Source organism: Crocodylus siamensis, chromosome 4 (assembly GCF_052110815.1).
Source record: "Crocodylus siamensis isolate JL-2025a chromosome 4, ASM5211081v1, whole genome shotgun sequence".
NCBI classification, from domain to species: domain Eukaryota; kingdom Metazoa; phylum Chordata; order Crocodylia; family Crocodylidae; genus Crocodylus; species Crocodylus siamensis.
The window spans coordinates 186,532,615-186,555,101 of record NC_143398.1 but is presented as its reverse complement, the minus strand read 5'-3'; the positions used below and the strand labels follow the sequence as shown (position 1 = coordinate 186,555,101).

Sequence of the window (22,487 nt, the reverse complement as noted above, 5' to 3'; positions counted from 1 at the left end):
TTTCATGGGATCATTTAATACAGATTTAGCAGCTTGTGCTTGGTAGTCTATGTTCTTCTTGGATAGACTTTTGAATAAATTAAAATGTTTCCTGAATGAAGAAATATTGTTTTAACATTTTTCAAGACCAATTCTCATTTATATCGAAAGTTGCTTTACAGTCTTCTGGCCACCTAAAGGGGTCTTAAAAAGGACACAACACCCTCTTAAAATGGGCACTGCACTTAATTTAAAAAATCCTTTTCAATGCCAGCGCTATGCAAAATGGCCTTATTATACATGAGAATCTAGCACTTCATTTGGAAATCTATCTAGTGCAATACACAAGGCAAATTTGGTGAAAGATTCTGAATGACAGGCCTGAAAACTAATATCCTGTATTTATCCAAAGAACAGGTTTATCTGGGTAGCAAGGAATGCCAGGAAGAATGACAGATATTTTTCCAAGAACTGAATTCAACGCTGAATGTAAAAGTGTAATTACATGATTACTGGAAAAGTGTAGAAAGGGGAAAAAAATCATGAGGTCTAGGCAAAATAATCTTACAAAGAGCTGAACATTTCTCTCCTTGGCCAAAGTATTTTTTGCAGCATTGGCTTCCCATGGAAAATCGAGTGATAAGTACAGTAAATATAATATCTTAAATTATTTTTTATTATTGCTGCTGTCTGAAACACTAAGTAATTTATCTGCACATGAAAATAGGTAAGAGAACAGGAGCACCAAACAGGGCAGTCTGCAAGCACACCACAAGTCAATTCACAGGTGGTCACTTTGTTGCCCCCCTCTTTGAAGGGGAGTCATTAAGGTAAGTTTTATCCTCAAATAAGAGTAATTAACCTATGTACATTTAGCACAAGCAACTCAAACTGAGGAGTTAGATCAAAACTTAGGCGTCCTTGTTTAACTAGAGCCCTGAGCAAGTGGGAGGTTCCCTAGGGAGTTTGCCCAGAAACTCTCTCTGTCACTTAAGCATGGTGACAGGAAGCAGGTTATCAGGGAAAAGGGAACCTTTCAAGACCAAGGAACAGTGAACAGGCCAGGTTACAAGGAAATTTGCTAGGGCAGGTCTGCTTGGAGAGAGGGGCATGAAGAGGGAGGCAATGGATTTAAGAGACCCAGAGAGATGGCTAGAGGATATTGCAATGCCTGAGCCATTGCCACTGTCAGTTCCTCCTTTGCTTGCACCTGTGAGATGTCTGTCCAGGCAGGACTGCTTCTACCTAGGTCCTGGCTTGGTGCTGTGGAGACTGCATATTACAGGATCCTTCCAGTGACAGCCTGATAGGGGAGTGCCTGCAATGCACCTTTTTAGGTGGTGTCCCTAAGGGAGCAGGCAAGAGAGCTATAGGAGGAGGTAGTGCAGCTCTGAGGCATCCTCCACCACAATGAGTTCATCGCTTCAATGCTGGAGATCTCTAGGACTGCGGAGGAAGGACTGCCAGAGGAGGCGGTAGAGAAGAAGAGAACATGCATTCTAGGAAGTTGGAAACTTGTGACCTCTAGCAGCGCACAGTAGTCTTCATCCCCACCTGCAGCAGTTTACCTGGACACAGATATGGAGCCCCAGCAACAGAGGAGGAGGAGGATGTTCCATCAATGAAAGAGGCCAGGCCAGACATCCCCAAGTTTGGGAGGACCGAGACTACTGCCACCAAGAGGAAGTGACAGGTGGTGGTGGTTGGAGACTCCCTTCTGCAGGGGGTGGAAGCATCCATCTGGTGACCTGACCTGTTGTCCCAGGGGGTCCGCTGCTTGCCTAGAGCTCAGAACCAAGATGTCATGGAAGGCTTATTGAGACTCATCTTGCCCTCTGACAACTACCCCAAGCTGCTCATCTCTGTGGGCACCAACGATACTGCCAGGGGGCACCATGAGTAGATCAAAAATGGCTACAGGGTTCTGGTGCAAGGATGAAGGGGTGATGTTCTCCTTGATCCTTCCAGTCAAGGAGAAGGGCCCCTTGCAGCACCAGACACATCCTACAAATCAATGCATGGCTATGCAGATGGTATCACCAGCAGGGTTCTTGCTTCCTCAACCACGGGATGTTGTTCCAAGAAGAAAGATTGCTAGGAAGAGATAAGATCCACCTGATGAAGAGAGGAAAGAACAGCTTTACAGACAGATTCACTAACATAGTGAAGAGGGCTTTAAACTAGGTTCACCAGAGGATGGAGATCAAAACCCTGAGGTAAGTGGGGAAGTGGGTGACCTGGAGGAAGCACAAGCAGGAGGGGGCAACAGGGGAGGCCTTCTTATTCTTCCTGAGAAAATAGGGTAACCAGCTAGATACTTCAGGTGTCTGCACATGAATGCACGGAGCCTGGGAAACAAGCAGGAAGAATTGGAAGTCCTTGCACAGACATGGAACTGTGATTTGGTTGGAATAAGAGAGACTTGGTGGGATAGCTTGCAGATGGAGTATTGCCATGGTGGATGGGTATAAACTGTACAGGAAGCGCAGGCAGGGAAGAAGAGGAGGAGGAGTTGCACTTCATGTAAAAGAGTTATATGATTGCTCAGCACTCCAGTATGCTCAGACCTACAGATAGGTCTGTTGAAAGTCTCTGGGTTAGGGTCAGAGGGAAGAGCAACAAAGGTGAGGTCATAGTGGGTGTCTGCTGTAGAACACCAGACCAGGAGGAAGTGGATGAGACTTTCTTCAAACAGATGGCAAAAGTTTTCAGATCACAGGCCCTTGTTTTTATGGGGGACTTCAGTCACCCTGATATCGACTGGGAGGGCAATACAGATTGCACAGACGATCCAAGAAGTTTTTGGAGAGTACTGGGGACGAGCTCCTGGTGCAAGTAGTGGAGAGGCCAACTAGGGGCTGTGCTCTGCTTGACCTGCTGCTTACAAATAGGGAAGAATTGGTGGGGGATGTAGAAGTGGATGGCAACTTGGGCAGCAGAAACTACAAGATGATAAAATTCAAGATCCTGAGGAAAGGAAGGATGGAGAGCAGCAGAGTAAGGACCCTGGACTTCAGAAAAGCAGACTTCAACTCACTGAGGGAACTGATGGGTAGGACTGCCTGGGAGGTGAGCCTAAGGGGGAAAGGAATCCAGAAGAGCTGGTTATATTTTAAAGAAACCTTACTGAGAGAACAGGAATGAACCATCCTGATGCACAGGAAGACTAGCAATTATGGCAGAAAAACAGCTTGGCTTAGCACGGAACTCTTCAATGAGATAAAACATAAAAAGGAAGCTTCCAAGAAGTGGAAATTGGACTAATGCTAGGGAGAAGTATTATTTCTTGGGCATGCCAGGATGAAATCAGGAAGGCCAAAGTGCAATTGGAATTGCAGCTAGCAAGGGACATGAAGAGTAACAAGAAGGACTTTACAAGAAGTTCAGCGACAAAAGGAAGATCAGGGAAAGTGTGGGTCCCTTACTGAATGGGGGAGGCAACCTAGTAACAGATTATGTGGAAAAGACTGAACTTCTCAATGCCTTTTTTACCTCAGTCTTCATAGGCAAGGCCAGCTCCCAGACTACTGCACTGGGCAGCACAGTTTGGGGATAAGGTAAGCAGCTGGCAGTGGCAAAAGAAGAGGTCAGGAACTACTTAGAAAGATTGGATTTGTACAAGTTCATGGGGCTGGATGCGAAGCATGTGAGTGTGCTGAGGGTATATCAGTTGATGTGACTGAAGAGCTACTGGCCATTATCTTTGAAAACTGGTGGTAATTGGGAGAGGTCCCAGATGACTGGAAAAGGGCAAATATAGTGCCCATCTTTAAGAAAGGGGAGGACAAAGATCCTGGAAAATACAGACCAATCAGCCTCACCTCAGTCCCTGGAAAAATCACAGAGCAGGTTCTCAAGAAATCCATTTTGAAATGCAGTTTGGAGAAGAAGTTGATAAGGAACAGTTGACATGGATTCACCAAAGGCAAGTCATGCCTGACCAACCTGATTGGTTGATGAGATGACTGGCTCTGTGGATGTGGAGAGAGCAGTGGAAGAGGCATACCTTGACTTTAAAAAACCTTTTGATATGATCTCCCACAACATTCTCACAAGCAAGTTAAGGAAACATAGGTTGGATGAATGGACTGTAAGATAGAAAGAAAACTGTCTGGATCATCAGGCTCCACGGGTAGTAATCAATGTCTAGTTTGGCAGCTGGTATTAAATGGAGTGCCCCAGGGATTTGTCTTGGGGTCAGTTTTGTTCAATATCTTCATCAATGATCTGGAACATGGGATGGAGTGCATTCTCAGCAAGTCTGTCTATGACACCAAGCTGTGGGGAGTAGTAGATACGCTGGAGGGTAGGGCTGGGATTCAGAGAGACCTAGACAAATTGGAGGATGAAACCAAAAGGAATTTCATGAGGTTCAATAAGGACAAGTGCAAAGTCCTGCAACAATCCCATGAACTGGTACAGACTGACTGGCTAGGCAGCAGCTCTGCAGAAAAAGGACCTGGGGGTTGCAGTGGACAATAAACTGAATATGAACCAACAGCATGTCCTTGTTAGAAGGCTAATGGCATACTGGACTGGATTAGTAGGAGCACTGCCAGCAGGTCAAGGGAAGTAATTCTTCCCTATTCTGCACTGGTGATGCCACATCTGGAGTACTGTGTCCAGTTTTGGGCCCCCCACTACAGGAAGCATGTGGACAAATGAGAGACAGTCCAGCAGAAGGCAATGGAAGTGGTTCGTGGGTTGGGGCACAGGACTTATAAGAAGATGCTGAGGGAACTGGGATTATTTAGTCTGGAGAATAGAAGACTGAGGGGGATTTAATAACAGCCTTCAACTACCTGAAGGGTGGTTACAAAGAGGAAGGAGCTAAACTGTTCTCAATGGTGGCAGATGACAGAACAAAGAGCAATGATCTCAAGTTTAAGTTAGATTTTAGAAAAGACTGTCTCACTAGGAGAGTTATAAAGCACTGAAACACAGAGGTTGCGTAATCTCCAGCTAGATAAAGCTGAGGCTGGCATTATGGGGATGGTCCTGCTTGAGCAGGGAGTTGGAGCTGATGACATTCTGAGGTCCCTTCCACCCCTAATTTTCTATGATTCTATGACTTTATGATTTAATTATATCCAGTAAAATGAAAAGTACCTTGGAAGCAAACAATCAATTTAAAAGTATATAGTTGCAGCAATATATTTATATCTATATATATAAATTTATATTGCAGCAAAATAAGGGATTGTTTCATTTCTTCTGTTTAAAATCCATGTTATAATATTGTACTCTCGCCAGAAACATTTGTGTAATTCACAAATACAAGAAAACCAGCAGAAGTATACATGTATACCACATACTTTTTAAACATGGCTATGTTCCATTTCCCAGAATGTTCATGCCAAGACTTTTATAGCTTACTTTTTAATTTTTTTAATCAAATATATTGCAGCTGGAACACTTCCAACCTCTGCAGACTTAATAGGTTGCCTAAGCAGTTCCATTCTAACCCCATTTCAGTTGTTGACAACTCTGAGTAGTGTTCACCTTTCCAGTTATAATAATCAAAGTCTAGACTTATTCCAAAAGTGAATGCTTCTGGAAAACGTGAGTGTGAGGGAGAGAAGGAGCCGGCGGGCTCCGAGGCTCCCCGCCCAGGCGCAATTATGCTGAACATGCGCACCCCGGCCCAAAATGTTGGGCGGGAACTCACCTCGTTCAGGTGCCGGGAGGAGGGAGGAGCTGGGATGACCAGACCCGGCATAAAGGAAGAGCCGGAGCCGGCCAGCGGGGGAGCGGAACCGGAAGGAGACAGCGGAGGAGCTGCCACCGGAGAGAGCACACTCAGGCGGCCGCGACCCGTCCAGAGATGCGGCAGGACCTTTTGGGGTAAGCGCAAGCCCCAGCAGGGCTGGTGAGCCCGGACAGCCGGCCCAGCGGGGCTGAGGACTGCTTGACGCTGCCGGGAGCGGCCGGAACCTGGCAGGGACCAGTTACCTCATAAACAGTAATATAGGAGCACGGGCTGTGAGCCTGCGGCTCCTATAGCGAGGGGCAGAGCCGCCCCAAGGAGTGCTAGGGAGGGCTGAAGATTTCAAGGGGAGGTAAAAAAGGGGTTTCAGCCCCCACGGCATCCACGGGAACATTGGGGGTCGTCTGCTGAAGGTCGAAGCAGACCCCACCCTCTAGGACATCCCTGGCCCTAGCCTTTTTGTGTTGATCCTTGCATTTCTTTTACGGACAATTCGAATGAAACCCAGCCTGGGGTCTGCTCAGATAAGCGGTCACCTCCTGGCGGAACGGGCAAGGGTGGAGGAGTGGCAGAGCCCTCATCAACGCGGGACCCGCGAGAAGCAAAGGAGTCTCACTTCTGGACGACACACGCCGGACCATCTGAACCTATAAGTATTATCATCAAAGTTGTGGCAGGCGAGGCGAGCGCAGTCAGACGTCCAACTGCAGGTGAGCCACTCCCTTGGCTACCGGTAAGCGGTCCTGACACGGGGAGGCGGTGGCTACTTTGACTGCTCCCTCCCGCCGACAGTGAGCAAAAATGATTGAGTGGATAAAAAAAATATGTTTTTCTTATTTTAAAGACAGTATCATTAAAAAAATATAATGGTTCCAGTGTCCTACAGCTGGATCTGGGGTTTTGGGGGGAAAAATACTTGTTTTACTAAAAGTTGGTTTTGATTTGTTTAAATTATAAGAGTTTCCCAATCACAAATGTTACATGGCCCAGTCATCTTTTAAACCAGGCAGATATCTTGTGATGATGATCTTTCAACATTAACTATATGTGATTAGACGCTCTATATTCATGAAAATTCATGGTTGGATAGTTAACGCGGCTTATGAGGCCTCCATTGTGGCAAACCTATATCTGGAGATCTTGATTTGAAACTTTTTTTTTTGTGCATTCTTTGGAATGTATGCAAGTACAGTACTATTTAATGTAGATTTAATCAACATAAAGATATATATTATAAAAGCATAATTGTTTTTGTGAATGATCAAGAAAAAGTTATTCGACCCATAGTAACTGCTGTAAAGGAACTGTTCCAAAACCTAGCACTTCATGCAGTACTTTTCAGTGCACTGCTGCTGCAGTGGAAATCATGTTTATATTACAATACAAGAGTTGGAAGGAGAACATGGAGCGGAATATGCTGTGTTTTCTATTAAGAGTGGGATGATGGCCACAGGTCATGAGCTTTCAACTTTTTTGGGTCAGTGTACTCCTGGCGGCCGGACGTGGAGCAGGGGGGAGAGAAGGGGAGGGCGCGCGACCAGACACCAAGCAGGATGGAGTGTGGCACCACTCCGTCCCCGCCCACCCGCCCGCGCTTACCGCCTTCTCACGTACCTGCAGTTGACAACCCCGGCCCTAAGTACCTTATAATAAACTTTCCACTTGATTCAGTAAATGTAAGAGTCCCTATGCTACCACTGTTCTTCTTGGTGGGAAGGGGCTTATACACTGTACACTCACAAGGTAAAACATTCTGCCTGCCTGTGAGTGTCAAATAATAATACTAATTTATAAGAGGCTTTCACATACTTTAGCTTCCCTGGGCCTTGTCCATATCCTTTAGTCTCTAGCTTCCTGTAGAAGTTCCTCAGCTTGGCTTCAAAATCTCTTTTATAAGGAGCTGGAGCTCGGGCATTGGCACGCTGAGTACCTGCAGAAATGAGAGGAGAAACTATAACTGTGCAAAGCATCATGTTCGGTGTTTTAGAAAAAGTAAGATTCCTTTGTATTGACCAAAGGCATGCAATATGCTTGTTTAAAATAATCTTTTATAAACTAGTACAAGACTCATGTCTCCAGACTTTCTGAACACCTAGGGCACTGACAGATGTGAATTTTATTTTTTTAATGGCGCTTTACCGGAAGAGGAAGCATATTTTGACCTGGCTCTGCAGCATCTGTGTAGGCTGGGTGCTTCAATGGGGCTTTTTGGTTTTTGTTATCTAATAGTTGAAGTGCCTGGTCTATACAGATGTTGTGTGAGCTGGGTCAAACTAATACAATCCCTCTTCTGGGTGCTCAGTGCATGGGCATGCCAAACTTAAAGTACAGCACCATTTTGAGGGAGGTTGACATCTGTAAGCAGCCCTAGAGTCCCTGGTGACTTTTTTATTATTTTCAATGGCTTAAAGGTTCTAGAGTAGGCCCTAAAAAAGATTGGAGCCATTAAAAAGCAAAAGAGTAACTGGAAAGACCCAACTTTTGTCTGGTATAGATATGTTTCATGAATATCTGTATTAGCTAATAAAATAGTATATACCCATAAATAAAGCCTCTTCTTTTTTCACAGTCACAAGCAAAAACAGGTGTGTAGCAAGTGCAAGTTGAACTTGAGTATGTTACACTTAGTCCAATGACTAGAGCTAAAGAGCATTTCATGGAAAATTTTACCTAGGCCAGTACAAGAAAAATATATTGGAAAAGCAGAGAGACTGATGGATTTTCCTTTACATTCAAATTACCAGGCTGAGTCAATTAATGTTGAGAGGCTCTTTCATATGTGACTAATAACAAAAAGGTGATTTTGTGAAATGCACATGTGACGGGCAGTATCTTTAAAAAGAGGAAGCTTTGTATGACAAAATATGTACATCCACCCACATCTATATATACAATTCATACACATTCAAATTGAAATGAACCACTGATACCAATGCAAATGAGGGGAATTCATTGTAAATAGAGTTGTCTATTTTCTAGTGTAGTCCAATCTAGTTTTAAACAGTAGAATTTCCACCAATTTCTGAAAGAGACTGTTACACTGCCCAACAGATTCCATTGCAAGAACGGGTTCCTCAGAATCAAGGGCAGATCCAGAGAGGGTGCAGTTGCACCCCGCTTTGATTCTTGCTCCACCCAAATTTTTAAAACAACTGCCTGGGAAGAGCAGTCACATTTTTATTCAGGCGGCCTTGAAAGGGTCAATTGACTTTAGGGCACATTGTCATCTCCCTAATTCTTATTAATCTGACTCCACTCTACAGACGTTAACCAGTCTCTATCCTTTTTAATGGTCTTGATGTTCCACTATTCAAACTATGCTTTCTTTTGTAATTTTGCTGTCTGTTAACTACTCCTGGTAACATCTCTCTTCTATCATGTCTCACAGCTTTAGTTCTAGCTAAAAACCTTAACAAAGGTATGATCATATTAACTCAGGTGTAGAAAATGACTGACAGTGAAGTATTGGAGGCACTGTCAAAACACTTGAGAAGGCTAGATTTTCTTATATGACCCTGAATAATATGTACATCTAACTGTAATGACTACAGGACTAATGAAACAATATCTTTTGGCTATTTTTGTCTTGTTTCTTGTGGATTCTTTTAACTTGATATATAACCTATCAGATTAACGCACATTCCAATAGCAATATTTGCATAGCACTAACCCACTAACATCTAGTTAGTAAAGCATCTAGTTTCTCTTTAACCGGAGAAAAATGTGTTATGCAATATGTGAGGATGTGCCACATCATCTGCACTCCACTTTTCAAAGTACCAAATCCACCTATGCTCAGATTTAGTTTACATTTTGCCTTTTTAATATCATTTTCTTGTCCATACTTACTTATTTTTATCCTTTTGTAGAAGATTAAATTATCCTTTTCTTCTCTGAGGTTTAGAACACACAAATGCATGTTATCTAAAAATACTAGGGAAGCTAAAAATTTCCTGTACGTAACAATGTGATCAGGCTCCTAACTGCTCAGAAATAATGTTCTCTGATACACATGTGGAACTGTATGCACAAATATGAATGCAAACATTCATGTATATACAGGACTCTATCTTTTAAGTACTAGACTTTAAAGCCTTTTGCCAGTAAAATGTCAGCTAGTTTTATAGATCATTTTTATTTTATCTCCTTCTAATCAACTATAGGAGCTTTCATACTGTAGGAGCAATGTGCTTAGCCTCTAGAGTGAAGAGGAACAGGAGAAGACAGTTTGCTCAGCTTATCAAACAGGATTTTGTCCATGTTTGCACAGCTTCTGGATAAGGTGAGAGAAGAAAAATGAACTTGCTTAGATGGATCAGGTAGATGTTAGTGTTTGTGGCAGGTCAGTAGTGAGTGCTCCTGTGCTGAGCCACCCACGTCACTGCGCCCGACCACCTTCTTAGGCTCTGAGTGCCTCCCTGGGGGTGTCTCACGTCTGGCCAACCCCCTTCCTGGACCACACCCACCAACCTGGGGGTAGAGATGCCACCACCCAGGGATGGGCTTGATTCTGGCTCTGCGCCCCCTGGGAAACACAGGCCTAGTAGCCCCGAAGGGTACTTGACTCACTTCAAGAACTTGGGGTGCTTTCCTCAGTTGGAAGCACAAGTAGTGGTCTCCCTTAGTCAGCTGAACCAAGGGGACCCCATGGCATAATCTAGACCCACTCCCAATAAGTCTCCCATGCTAGGTACAAAGGAGAACTTTATTGGTTAGAAGGAGTAGGGCTGGAATAGGCTACAGAGTTCAGTAGTATTAGAGAAATCCCATAGAGCAAACAGGGTGGCTGGAGTAGCCTTTGACCATGCATCTAAGTTACTGCAAGCTATATATCTAGTTAGATCTCAGGTAGCTTACTCACAAGTATTATCCAGAATAAATGCCATTCATGGTTCTTTCAGGAGCTCCACCTGTCCCCTTGTCAGAATGATGGTGCTGATGAGGGTGTGTGAAAGCTGATTATAAAGTGGTGGAATATGTCACGAGATCCTTAAAGTTTCAAAATAAAAGTCCAAGACCCCTCTGCAAAGGTGAATATAGCCATATATTCAACCTTTTGTGGGGTTTTGATATTTCACTGGGTACTCCAAGTTTTTTCAACCTGACATTTCTGCCTCAACTATACTATATATGTATCTATTTAAAACTATATGCAATGCATTAATTATTGGTTTTCCCCACCATTTTGCATATTTTGAGATAAATTTGATATGGAGGTAGGGAAGTTCATACTTTTTCACTTGGGCTGTAGCAATTCCAAAAGGAAGCCTTTGCTATAGAAAATAAAACTGGTAACACATTACTCATGGCTCAAAAATTACCATTAAATTATCCTGTCAGCACAAGATGCATTCTCACTGTAAATCAGCTGCCATTGCCAAGAAATTCCAGGGCAATTATAGCAATTACTTCCACCTTGGGAACAAGAAATGTTAGTGGAAGAGCTAAAAAGATACAAATGAAGTGGTAATTGTGACTGTCTCAGATTGTATTGCTCAAAACAGATATAAAGGGCAACTCCATGGCTATTCATACCTGATAAACAGAAGAGTACAAAAGCCAGACAGGTAAAAAACAAATCTGTAGCCAAGGTGACTGAACAACATACTGACTTTGATCTTTCTTTATAATCATAACCTCAACAGTAAGAAATCCCTTAATTAGCTAGTAACACTTTAGAATGTCAACTTTAATCCGTTCCTTCAGAGTTACTTATCACACTCACATTAAAGCCAAAAAGTTCATCCTGCTTAGTGTAACAACAAGAAATTCCTAAGGGATTTATAAAGGCCCTGCCTACTGTACATTGCAGCCTATTTGGCAGAACAAATGCAGAGTAGTCATTTTACCTATTAATAATTTCTTTGGGAAAAAAAAAAAAAGACCACAGGGCTCCATTCACAAAAAATGCAATGTAGTACCTGGGGTGCTGGCACAGTACAGCAGAGATGGCACCCACTATGCAGCATGGTGGGTGGCATGCACACTGTGGAACAGCATGTGGCCCACATCACATGCAGCCTGTGAGGTATGCAAACCACATGGAGTGTGGCCAGGCATCTTGTGGCCCTTGGTCACCAAGAATTTGGACAGACCTTCTCTTTTGTGGGGAGTCAGAAGAAAAGCTAGGGTAACATTGGATCTCTGCTAAACCAAATGGGACAACTGATAACTGACACCCAGAAAAAAAACAACCTGCTTAATGGGTACTATGAGTCAGTTTTTCATCAGCCTAAAGGGACTGCCCTGCCTGCATGATGTGGGATGGCCAGGGTGAGGATGAATTTATATCCAGGACTGTAAAGAAACAGCTTGAGAGGCTGGACACCTTCAAGTCAGCTGGTCCTGAAAGATTACACTCCAAGATTACAAGGAGGTATCACAGCTCAACCACTGGCAAAAATATTCAAAAACTCGTGGCACTCAAGTGAAGTACCTTTAGATTGGGAGAAGGCCAATGTGGTGCTCATCTTTAAGAAAGAGAGGAAAGTAGATCTGGGGAACTATAGGCCAATCAGCTTGATCTCAATCCCCGGGCAAGATTCTGGAAAAAATTGTCAAAGAGACCATTCTTGACAAGCTGGCTGATGGCAACATCCTGAGGGACAGCCAGCATAGGTTTATTGCAGGTAGGTCTTGCCTGACCAATCTCATCTTCTTCTATAACCAGGTGGCACATCACCTGGACAAGGGAGAAGTGATTGACATCATATATCTGGACTTTAAAAATGCCTTTGCTCTAGTGTCCCATGATCTCCTCATGGAAAAAATGGCCAACTGTGGCCTTGGCTACATCAGTCTGATGGCTGGGGCATTGGCTCCAAGGTCGGACCCAGAGAGTAGTAGTCAATGGAAGTGAATCATCGTGGCACTCCGTGACCAGTGGTGTCCCCCAAGGTTCCATCCTTGGACCGGTTCTGTTTAATATCCTTATCAACGATGTGGACACTGGTGCCAGAAGTGGACTGGCCAAGTTTGCTGATGACACTGAACATTGGGGTACAGCATCTACACCTGAAGGTAGGCTGGTGATCCAGGCTGACTTGGATAGGCTTAGAAAGTGGGCGGATATAAACCTGACGACATTCAATACCAATAAATGCAAGGTACTCCACCTTGAGGGCGGAAAAAACCCACAGCACACTTATAGGCTCAGCAGTACTACACACGCTAGCACCATAGCTGAAAGAGACTTGGGGGGGACACGATTAACCACAAGATGAACATAAGCCACCAATGCGATGTCACACCTGGTAAAGCAAACACAATTCTGGCTTGCATCCATAGATGCTTCCCAAGTAAATCTCAGGATGTCGTCCTCCCACTGTACTCGGCCTTGGTGAGGCCACAGCTAGAGTACTGCATCCAATTCTGGGCTCCACAATTCAAGAAGGACGTGGAGAAGCTTGAGAGAGTCCAGAGGAAAGCCACACGTATGATCAGAAGGCAAAAGACTAGGCCTTCTGAAGAGAGGCTGAGAGCCATGGGACTCTTCAGTCTGGAAAAGTGCAGGCTCAGGGGTGACTTGGTGGCAGCCTATAAGTACATAAAAGGCATGCATCAGGATCTGGGGGAATGTCTATTCACCAGAGCTCTCCAAGGGATGACAAGGACCAATAGTCACAAACACCTCCAAGACCATTTTAGGTTGAACATAAGGAAAATTCTCAGGTCGGCTCACGGAGGCTGTAAGTCAAGGGATGTGGTTGTCATGGGTGACCTAAACTACCCAGACATCTGCTGGGAGGAGCAGTAAGCCTACTAAGATGTGGGAAGAAGTGGGCACGCTAGAAGGGTGGAATAGGCTACAATCAGACCTAGACAGCTTACAGGGGTGGGCAGATAAGAAAAGGATGGGTTTCAACATTGACAAGTGCAAGGTGCTGCACCTGAGGAGGAAGAACCAGCACCATACCTACAGGCTGGAGAACTCCCTTCTCATCAAGGAAGAGGCAGAAAAGGAACTTGGTGTCATTATTGATGCCAAAATGGACATGGGCTGACAGTGTAGGGAGACGGTCAGGAAGCTCAACTGTACCTTGTCATGCATCCACAGATGCATCTCAAGCAGGTCCAAGGAGGTGATCCTCCCCCTCTGTGTGACACTCGTCAGGCTGCAGCTGAAGTAGTGTGTCCAGTTCTGGGCACCGCACTTCAAGAGGGATGTGGACAACATGGAGAGAGTCCAGAGGAGGGCCACCCACATGATCAGGGGTCAGCAGGGCAGGCCTTATGAGGAGAGACTGTGGGACCTGAACCTGTTCAGCCTCCACAAGAGAAGGCTGAGGGGGGCTCTAATGGCCATTTACAAACTAGTCAGGGGGGACCAGCAGGCATTGGGGGAGTCCCTGTTCCCCCGAGCACTACCAGGAGTGACAAGAAATAACAGTCACAAGATGGCAGAGGGTAGATTCAGGCTAGATATCAGGAAGTGCTACTTCACTGTCAGGGTGGCTAGGATCTGTAACCAACTTCCAAGAGAAGTGGTGCTGGCTCCTACCCTGGGGGTCTTTAAAAGGAGGCTGGATGAACACCTTGCCAGGGTCGTTTGACCCCAGTACTTTTTCATGCCATGGCAGGGGGTTGGACCTGATGATCTGCTCAGGTCCCTTCTGACCCTACCAACTATAAAACTATGAAGCCAGGTCTGACCGCTCACATAGGTTCCTAGCCGGGATACAGGACCTCCACCTAACCCAGGAGGTGCATAGCCCTACCAGGGAAAATGCTTGCCACAGGTGACGACCCGGTGAGAGGATTGCGGGTAGTCGACCACCTGGGCAACAGTGATCATCGCCTGCTGGAATTTACTATCCAGCGCAGGGTGGTGAAAGCAAGCAGCAAGGCAGAGGTCCTCGACTTCAGGAGGGCCAACTTCTGTAAGCTAAGAAAGTTAGTAGGAGAGGCATTGGGGTCTCAGAGCTTCAATGAGATGGGAGTCCAAGATGGGTGGTTATTCCTCAAGGAGACAATCCTCTGAGCTCAGAGGGAGTCAGTCCCAATGCGCACCAAGGGGGGCAGGAGTGCTAAGAAGCCCCCATGGCTCGGCAAAGGCATCCAGGAATGCCCGAGGGCAAAAAAGGAGGTGTACAAACAGTGGAAGCAAGGGGCTATCACCAAGGAGGATTACACCTCCATTGCTCGGGACTGCAGGAAGGCTGTTAGGAAGGCCAAAGTAGAGATGGAGCTAGGGCTAGCGACCAGAATTAAGGATTATAAAAAGTCCTTTTTCAAATACGTAGGAAGTAAGAAGGCACCTGGTAATGTGACCCCTACAGGATAGGCTTAGCAATCTGGTGATTGTGGCAAATGAGAAAGCTGACCTCTTTAACAAATTCTTTGCCTCCATATTCCTGAACAGGGACTGAGACATCTCTCCTACTAGAATTCTGGACAGACCCAGGGGAGGCACCGCCATGCCTAGGGTTAAGGACAACCTAGTTGGGAAACTTTTGGAGGGGCTGGATGCGTTTAAATCAGTAGATCTGGATGCTCTTCACCTGAAAGTGCTGAAGGAATTGGTGGGGCTCATAGCGGGGCCTCTGGCATGGCTCTATGAGCACTCATGGGGCACTGGCCAGGTACCAGAGGATTGGAAAAGGTTCAGTGTGGTCCCCATTTACAAGAAGGAGAGAAAAGAGGACCCTGGGAATTATAGGCCAGTCAGTCTTACCTCATTCCTTGGGAAGACCTTTGAGAACATTATCAAAGAGCACACCCGCAAGGGCCCAGCAGGGGAGGTAATGCTCAGGGGCAACAAACATGGGTTCAGTGAGGGCAGATCCTGCCTGACTAACCTGGTTTCTTTTTATGATCAGGTCACAAAGTCCCTGGACAAGGCTGTCGGGGTAGATGTCGTCTTCCTGGACTTTAAGAAGGCCTTTGACACGTTTTCCCACCACATTCTCATAAAAAAACTTGGCGACTGCGGCATTGATGCCTACAGTCAGATGGGTGGCAAATTGGCAAGATGGCTGTACCCAGAGAGTGGTGGTGGACAGGTCATTTTCCACATAGAGGGATGTAGGCAGTGGAGTCCCCCAGGGCTCGGTCCTTGGGCCTATACTGTTCAACATCTTTATCAGTGATCTGGATGTGGGAGTGGAATGCACACTGTCCAAATTTGCTGACAACACTAAGTTGTGGGGCGAGGTGGGCACGCTGGAGGGGAGGGACAGAATCCAGCTAGATCTAGACAAATTACAGAGGTAGGTGGATGAGAATAGGATGGAATCCAACGCAGACAAGTGCAAGGTACCGCATCTAAGGAGAAGGAACCAGCAACACACTTATAGGCTGGGAAACACCCTTTCTGTCAACACGGTGGCAGAAAGGGATCTTGGAGTCATTGTTGACTCCAGGATGAACATGAGCCGGCAATGCGAGGAAACAGTCAGTAAGGTTAACCACACCTTGTCGTGCATCTACAGGTGCATCACAAGCAGGTCCAGGGAGGTGATCATTCCCCTCTATGTGGCATTGGTCAGGCCACAGTTGGAGTACTGTGTCCAGTTCTGGGTGCCGCACTTCAAGAGGGATATGGCTAGCATTGAGATGGTCCAGAGGAGGGCCACTTGCATGGTCAAGAGGCAGCGGGGCAGGCCCTACTAAGAGAGGCTAAAGGGCCTGAACCTATTCAGCCTCCACAAGAGAAGGCTGAGAGGGGATCTGGTGGCCATTTACAAACTCACCAGGGGTAACCAGTGGGAATTGGGGGCACCACCTGGGGTTACTAGGAATAACGGCCACAAATTGTTAGAGAGAAGGTTCAGGCTGGACATCAGGAGACATTACTTTACAGTTAGGGCTGCCAGGCTCTGGAATGGGCTCCCAAGTGAGGTGGTGCTCTCCCCTACCTTGAGGGTCTTCAAGAGGAGACTGGACAGATATTCTGCTGGGGTGATATGATCCCGGCTCCCATTCCTGGCCGGGGGGCAGGGAGTCATACCTGATGATCTGTTTAGGTTCCTTCCAACCCTAAGTACTACAAAAAACTTCTTTACTATCTGAACCCCCAAGGCCTGGAATAGACTCCCTCCAGAGGTGGTGCAGGCACCTACTCTGGACTCTTTTAAGAAATGTTTGGATGCTTATCTTGCTGGGATCCTTTGAACCTAGCTGACTTCCTGCCCCTGGACTTGATGATCTTTCAAGATCCCTTCCAGCCCTAATATCTACGAAATATATGAAATTAAAAGAAAATTAAAATAACAAGACCTGATGAGAAGGTCCCTGTAATGTGGAACCCTGGCCCTGTTACTATTAGAGCACTGAAGAGCAAGGGAGGACAGAGTGGACGCTTTATGAACTGGACCTTTGTAGTCCAGAGGCAAGAAGCCAGACTGTACAAATACTCTTCTAGAAATAAGCAAGAAGCCCATCTCTGGACCATATGGGGAGAAGAGCTCCTTCCATATAGGCAGCAGGGAATAGATGGGGAGAGACAAGCAGGCCAGAAGCAGAAGTGGAGAGAAAAAGCAGAGGCTATTCAACTAGGAAAAACTGAGCAGGAATGTGAGGCTGCTTGTTAGGAAGTAGGCTGGAAGGAGACAGGCCTGCATTGGGATTTATAGGGCACTCCTGTGCCTGGGCTCAGAAACAAGATCAGTTGACCAGGTGGACCTAGCCTGTATACAGGCTTCCCTTCAAAGCCAGGGGCTCTCTAGTCATGAGAGTGGTGGAAGGAAGTACTCTGAAGGGCTGCATGGGTAACAGTTACAGGGATGGAGATCCTCAGGAGCTACGGGAAATCCACTAGCCATATCACAGAAGGTTTTCCCACTGTGAGTATACCCAGAGGTGTTAGAGATTTTACTTGGAGGTTTTCTTCATGGCCATGAGGCATCCGAGTGGCTGAAGGGGTGGAAGGCGGCCACCAAAGAGGCCACAGATGGGGCTAGAGAGGTGCCCCTGCAATTCTGGGGATCAGGGTAGGGCCAAGAGTCCAGGGCAAAGAGACTGTGCCAGCGGGCTCAGACCAAGGAGACTGTTGAGTGATCTGGCTGGGACTGAGAATAAGAAGAGCCCTGCTCAGGATGCTAAGAGCCTGGTGATGAGCAGGGCCAGGTGAAGCACCCCAAGCTCAACCTGGTCTCTGAGGGTCACCTCCTCAGTTGAATAATGATTTCACTATCAAGGCATGACAGCAGGGTGATATCCAGGGAAGGCCAGAGTGGGGCAAACAGTATAAGTGGGGCCACAACGGAGCACCACACCCAGCCTCAAGGGCCAGGTCCTGTCAGTCGCCTCAAGAGAACCTAATTTATTATAAACCTGTCATGCCCCTGCCAGCTCCTGGGCCCTGTGGAAAGGGGTTGCATTCTTTCCGTAGCAATGAAGTATGTATTAAGAGTGAAATGAATCACAGCCCATGACAGCTGTCTGGAAAATTCCACTGGTGCATATGTAAGTCTGCTGGACTAGCAAAAGATTCTTGCAGCGAGAACTTCCTAACTATGCTCAGCGTTTGCAATGTTTTTTCATTTTGTTCAATATGCAGTTTCAAGTTGCCTTTTTAAGTTACAAGTCTTACATGCTTAGGCCCCTCGTACTTTCAAAATCTGCTTTCTGCAGTTGAGATCAGCTGAGTACCTTAAATTGACAACTTCCAATTTAAACAGAGGAATACTGGTAGTGGCATGCTTGCAGTGACATGTCCCCAGTGGGTCCAGCAGAACTCAAGTCTATTGACATTTAGGACAAGCTTTGCTTTCATGTTTTACCTTGCTTGTAAGGACAGGGCATAGGCTATTTAATCTCAGGAAAGAAGTTCAATGTACATAACTTTTTGATAAAAGCCCCCTCATGGGTTAGTCTCAGAAAGAAGTTATTTGATTTATTTATGTATAATTTTAGTAAATACCTTTAAGACATTTCTGATTTACTAGACTGTGGCAAACTCCCCCACATTTTTTTCTATTACTATATTCTCCAATAAAGTAATTCCAGCAACATTTGTGAACTTCAAATTGACTTACATGGACGTCACAGGGGATATAGTTCAATTTAATTTGAATTAACAACTTTTTAAACAGATATTTGAAAAATATTCATCCTGCTTACTGCCAAACAGACAATTTCATAAAGTTCCAATGTATGCAGCTTTTATGCACCTAAGAGATTAGGCCCTTGTTACTGTTGCTCTGATCTATAGGAAACTGGCATATAACGATGCTAGACAAAACTAAATAATGATAGAAGCATTAGTATTATATTTTACAAAGAAAATTATGACAGTGCTATAATTTAAAATAAAATACTGGAGAATTACAGCAGGTATAGGCCACTGTGCCTGAATGCATTACATTAAGCTGTTCAAAACTGTTACAGTGGGTTAGGTTTTTTGTTTTATAAGTCCATTGACTGTCAATGGCCTTTGGGTTCTTAAATGCCTAAGCCACTTCGGAAAACAAATGTTACCTTATTTTGAAATTTTTATCTTAGATGATTTTGCTCCTAATGCAACATTTCATTTCAATTTGGAAGGTTAAAGAAAACAAAAATTTTGCAGACCTATTTGGATGTCTCTTACCCCTCACAAAAATTAGGACAAGACCTACCTAAATAATATATCATTATTTTTCCCAAAAGAATGAGCATACAAATGGATTTTTTTCAATTTATATTTTAAATTTTGGTTTATATTATGTTTTTAAAGTGACTATTAAGGCTCACAAACCTGCTTGCTTGTCTCAACTCTTCTGTTCTACAGAATCTGTACTGCATGGGGAAGTAACAGTGCAATCTTACCAGCCACCACAAACTGAAAGGATCACCTCTCAGCATTACGGTGTATTTAGGTCTCCTCATTCAAGCTCCAAAATCATGAGACCACTCACATGCTTAAAATCAAGCATGTGCTTACATGTTTTGCTTAATCAAGGTTTCAAAACATGGTTGTTTTGGTCAAAATGCTAACAAGGATGCCAGTAGCACTTGCCATGATGAGGAAACCTACCGGAGCTGGACTGAAAACACCAATTCATTTCGCATGGCCTCAAGACACTACAGCTTGTAAAGAATCACAGGCCACGACTGAGTGTTATATTAGTGCCAGAAGAAAAGCTTTTCTCCTTGCACAAAAAGAGACTGTATGGCTGTTCAAGAGGCGTTTCGAGGGAGAGAACTGGCTCTTCTGTAAGAATTTAGATTGGATTCTTACCAAGATGATGTCCCTCCTCCCAATCTAACTTGAATGGCTGTAAACTTCTTTTGGGTGTGAAGAACAGTCAATATCCCACAGTCCTCTGTTCTCCCTTGGCTCTCTGGTAGTGTGCATAGGGGCAAACTGTATTGGAGCCCTGTGAAGAGTCTCCCCTGAAAAATTTTCCTTCACTACAAATCAGCTGATTGGTGGGTGGGGGTCATTCTCCTGCAGGGGAACCCTCTCACCAGCATGAGTTCCTGCCATGTTGCAATACCCTCGCTTGCCCCACTATCTGGCCTGGATCTGCGCAGGGCAAGACAGGCTGTTGTGCCACTGTGGCAAGGCTCTCCGAGCTTTGTCGTTACAGCAGAACGCTGATTGGCAGGATGATGGGGGCACTCTCCCAGGGCTGTCTGTGGCAGCTGCTGCTTTTCAGTAGCTGCTAATTGCCAGTTGATGGCCTGTACCCTTCCCAGGCAGAGGAAAGGACAGACTATCAATTAATGGACTTTCTTAAGAGTGGCAGTGACCCAGGATGCCCCTGGCTGGGGTGCTCGTCTGGGTAGTTCTGCATGTACACTCCAGCTCCTGGGCTGTTTTTCTACCAGTAAGAATTTCTTACTGGTAGAAATTAACACCTGTAAATAGCCATAGTTTAGCTGGTCAAAAATGTCTTCTACTCTCTAGCAAGAGATGTCTGGTAGGCCTGTGCAAAGTGGCTAGTATTTGCCTCAGATTCAGACGATTCAGGGGACAGTGATTTGATTCAGCCGAATCTGATTTGGAGATTCAGCTGCTGCCAAATCAACCATGTCTCCAAATCACACAGGCTCATCCCCCACCTGCTCTCCCAGCCCCGTACGACCCCAGCTCCTGACACCCTGGAAAAAAAGCCCCGATTGACCGGGTACTGCTGGGTGGGGGACAATCACTGCTGCCTCCCACTGCCTCATGCCATATGGGGGACTCTGCCTTAAGCTCCCCAACCCCATCCACTTTCCCAGCCCCCAGCTCCTGGCCCTTAAAAAAAAGAAGAAGAAAAAAACCCTGACTCACCAGTTCCTGCCCAGCAGGGGTGATCCCCATGGCCCCCTGCTGCATGTGGGGCTCTTCAGAAATGATGAGTAAGTAATGTTATATTTACTTTATTTGCTTATGATATTTCTGTGATTTCCACCTCTCTTGGACCACAGTGGGCCCTCAATCTCACTACCTGTGCTCTCAGCTCATGGGATAATTTAATATTTTACAAAATAAGTTTTATTAAGAAATATGCAGAACCAGACCTGTTACTATAATGCATGGATTAGCAATTTATAGCTCACAGGTCAGATCTAGCCCATGAAGCCACTAGATCTGACCTACAAAACAGGGGGTTTGGCGGTGTTTGATGGATGGGGGGCTTTTTCTATACCAGCTTGTGGCTGACCAGCAGGGAGCTTCACCAGTGCCACACTGTGGCTGGGAGGCAGGTAGAAACATTGGTGGTGGCAGTAGCCGGGTCCTATCGCTGGCCAACCTTGAACCCAATCTGGGTCATTTCAGCTTAGTGCTGGAAAATGTGGCTGATGCTGCTTTAATGAAATAATCACCATCAAAAAAGTCAAACACATAAATTTTTACCATTTTTGTTCCCAGAGGGCCAAGTCCTTGTTTCAATAAAGGCAACAGGAATTTTAGATCAGGATTTGGCCCATATTAAATATTCAAAATTGTTCCTTAAAGAACCTACTGAAACACCAACGAAATTTACCTGGAGAGTTCTGAGGCGAGGACACTGGGGAGCCTCTTGGGGACTGGCAATAACTGGGATGAAGTAAGGCATGTGGCGGCACATATGACATTATCTCTTCTTCAAACAAACTGGTAAAAAGGAACAAGAGAAGATAGATGGTGTTTATTTGATCTAAGACTCTATTCTGGTTACTAGCAACAGACATTTGACAAAGTCCTACAAAACCAATCTGGAGCCTAGTGATGAGAGTTCCAGTCCAGTGCCAGGGTTAGGCCTATATTTTACATTAGACAGTCATCGGTTAAAAAACAGAAATAATCCTAGCAGCAAGGACCAGAAGCTAGGACTTTCTTCCTCCATGGGAGTGCCCACATCATTGGGCTACCAACTCATGCTGCCTCTTGTTTCTTTTCCTTCTGGTTCTGTAAATCTAAATAAAATATATAGGAATATTACATTGCTTTCCTAACTTACCCCACCTTTCCTTTTACATCACTATTTACATCACTGTCATTCTTACAGTTAACTTTACAAAAAACTCACCAGTTTGGTGGCTGTTCTGATGCACACTTCAAAAACATAGAAATCTATAATGCATCGCCTTAGCACAAGTGATTTCTATTAGGATTTTTCCACAAAGCAGGTTCATCCCAAACCAAAGCCTTTTTTGGTTATAGTGACTGCCTGTTAGTTTAGTTTATATGATTTTAGAAGGCAGGTTAAAATAAAATAAAACCTGAAAATCAGATTAAAGCTGTTTTAGGGGATTTGGTGCTATTTGTCTCCTTTACAAATTCATTACATTAATTATTGGATTTTCATAGAAGAGAGATACCAGTTACAAAATATCATATTACTTTATTTCCATTACAATAATTGTTTCCGAATAATAGAAAAAGACATTCATAGAAATGGCAATA

The 22,487-nt window shown here is 45.0% G+C and overlaps 1 protein-coding gene across 2 annotated transcripts in view; it reads right to left on the bottom strand.

The window, feature by feature from the left end:
* Positions 1 to 22,487, bottom strand: part of HECW2 (HECT, C2 and WW domain containing E3 ubiquitin protein ligase 2) — a 329,502-nt gene that overhangs the window by 30,175 nt on the left and 276,840 nt on the right. For both annotated transcript variants that reach the window (XM_090045208.1, XM_090045209.1), the window contains 2 exons: positions 21,586 to 21,695; positions 7,496 to 7,616 (listed from right to left, as the gene is read on the bottom strand). In XM_090045208.1, coding sequence (XP_089901334.1) covers positions 7,496 to 7,616; positions 21,586 to 21,695 — 231 coding nt within the window. The remainder of the gene's footprint in view (positions 1 to 7,495; positions 7,617 to 21,585; positions 21,696 to 22,487) is intronic.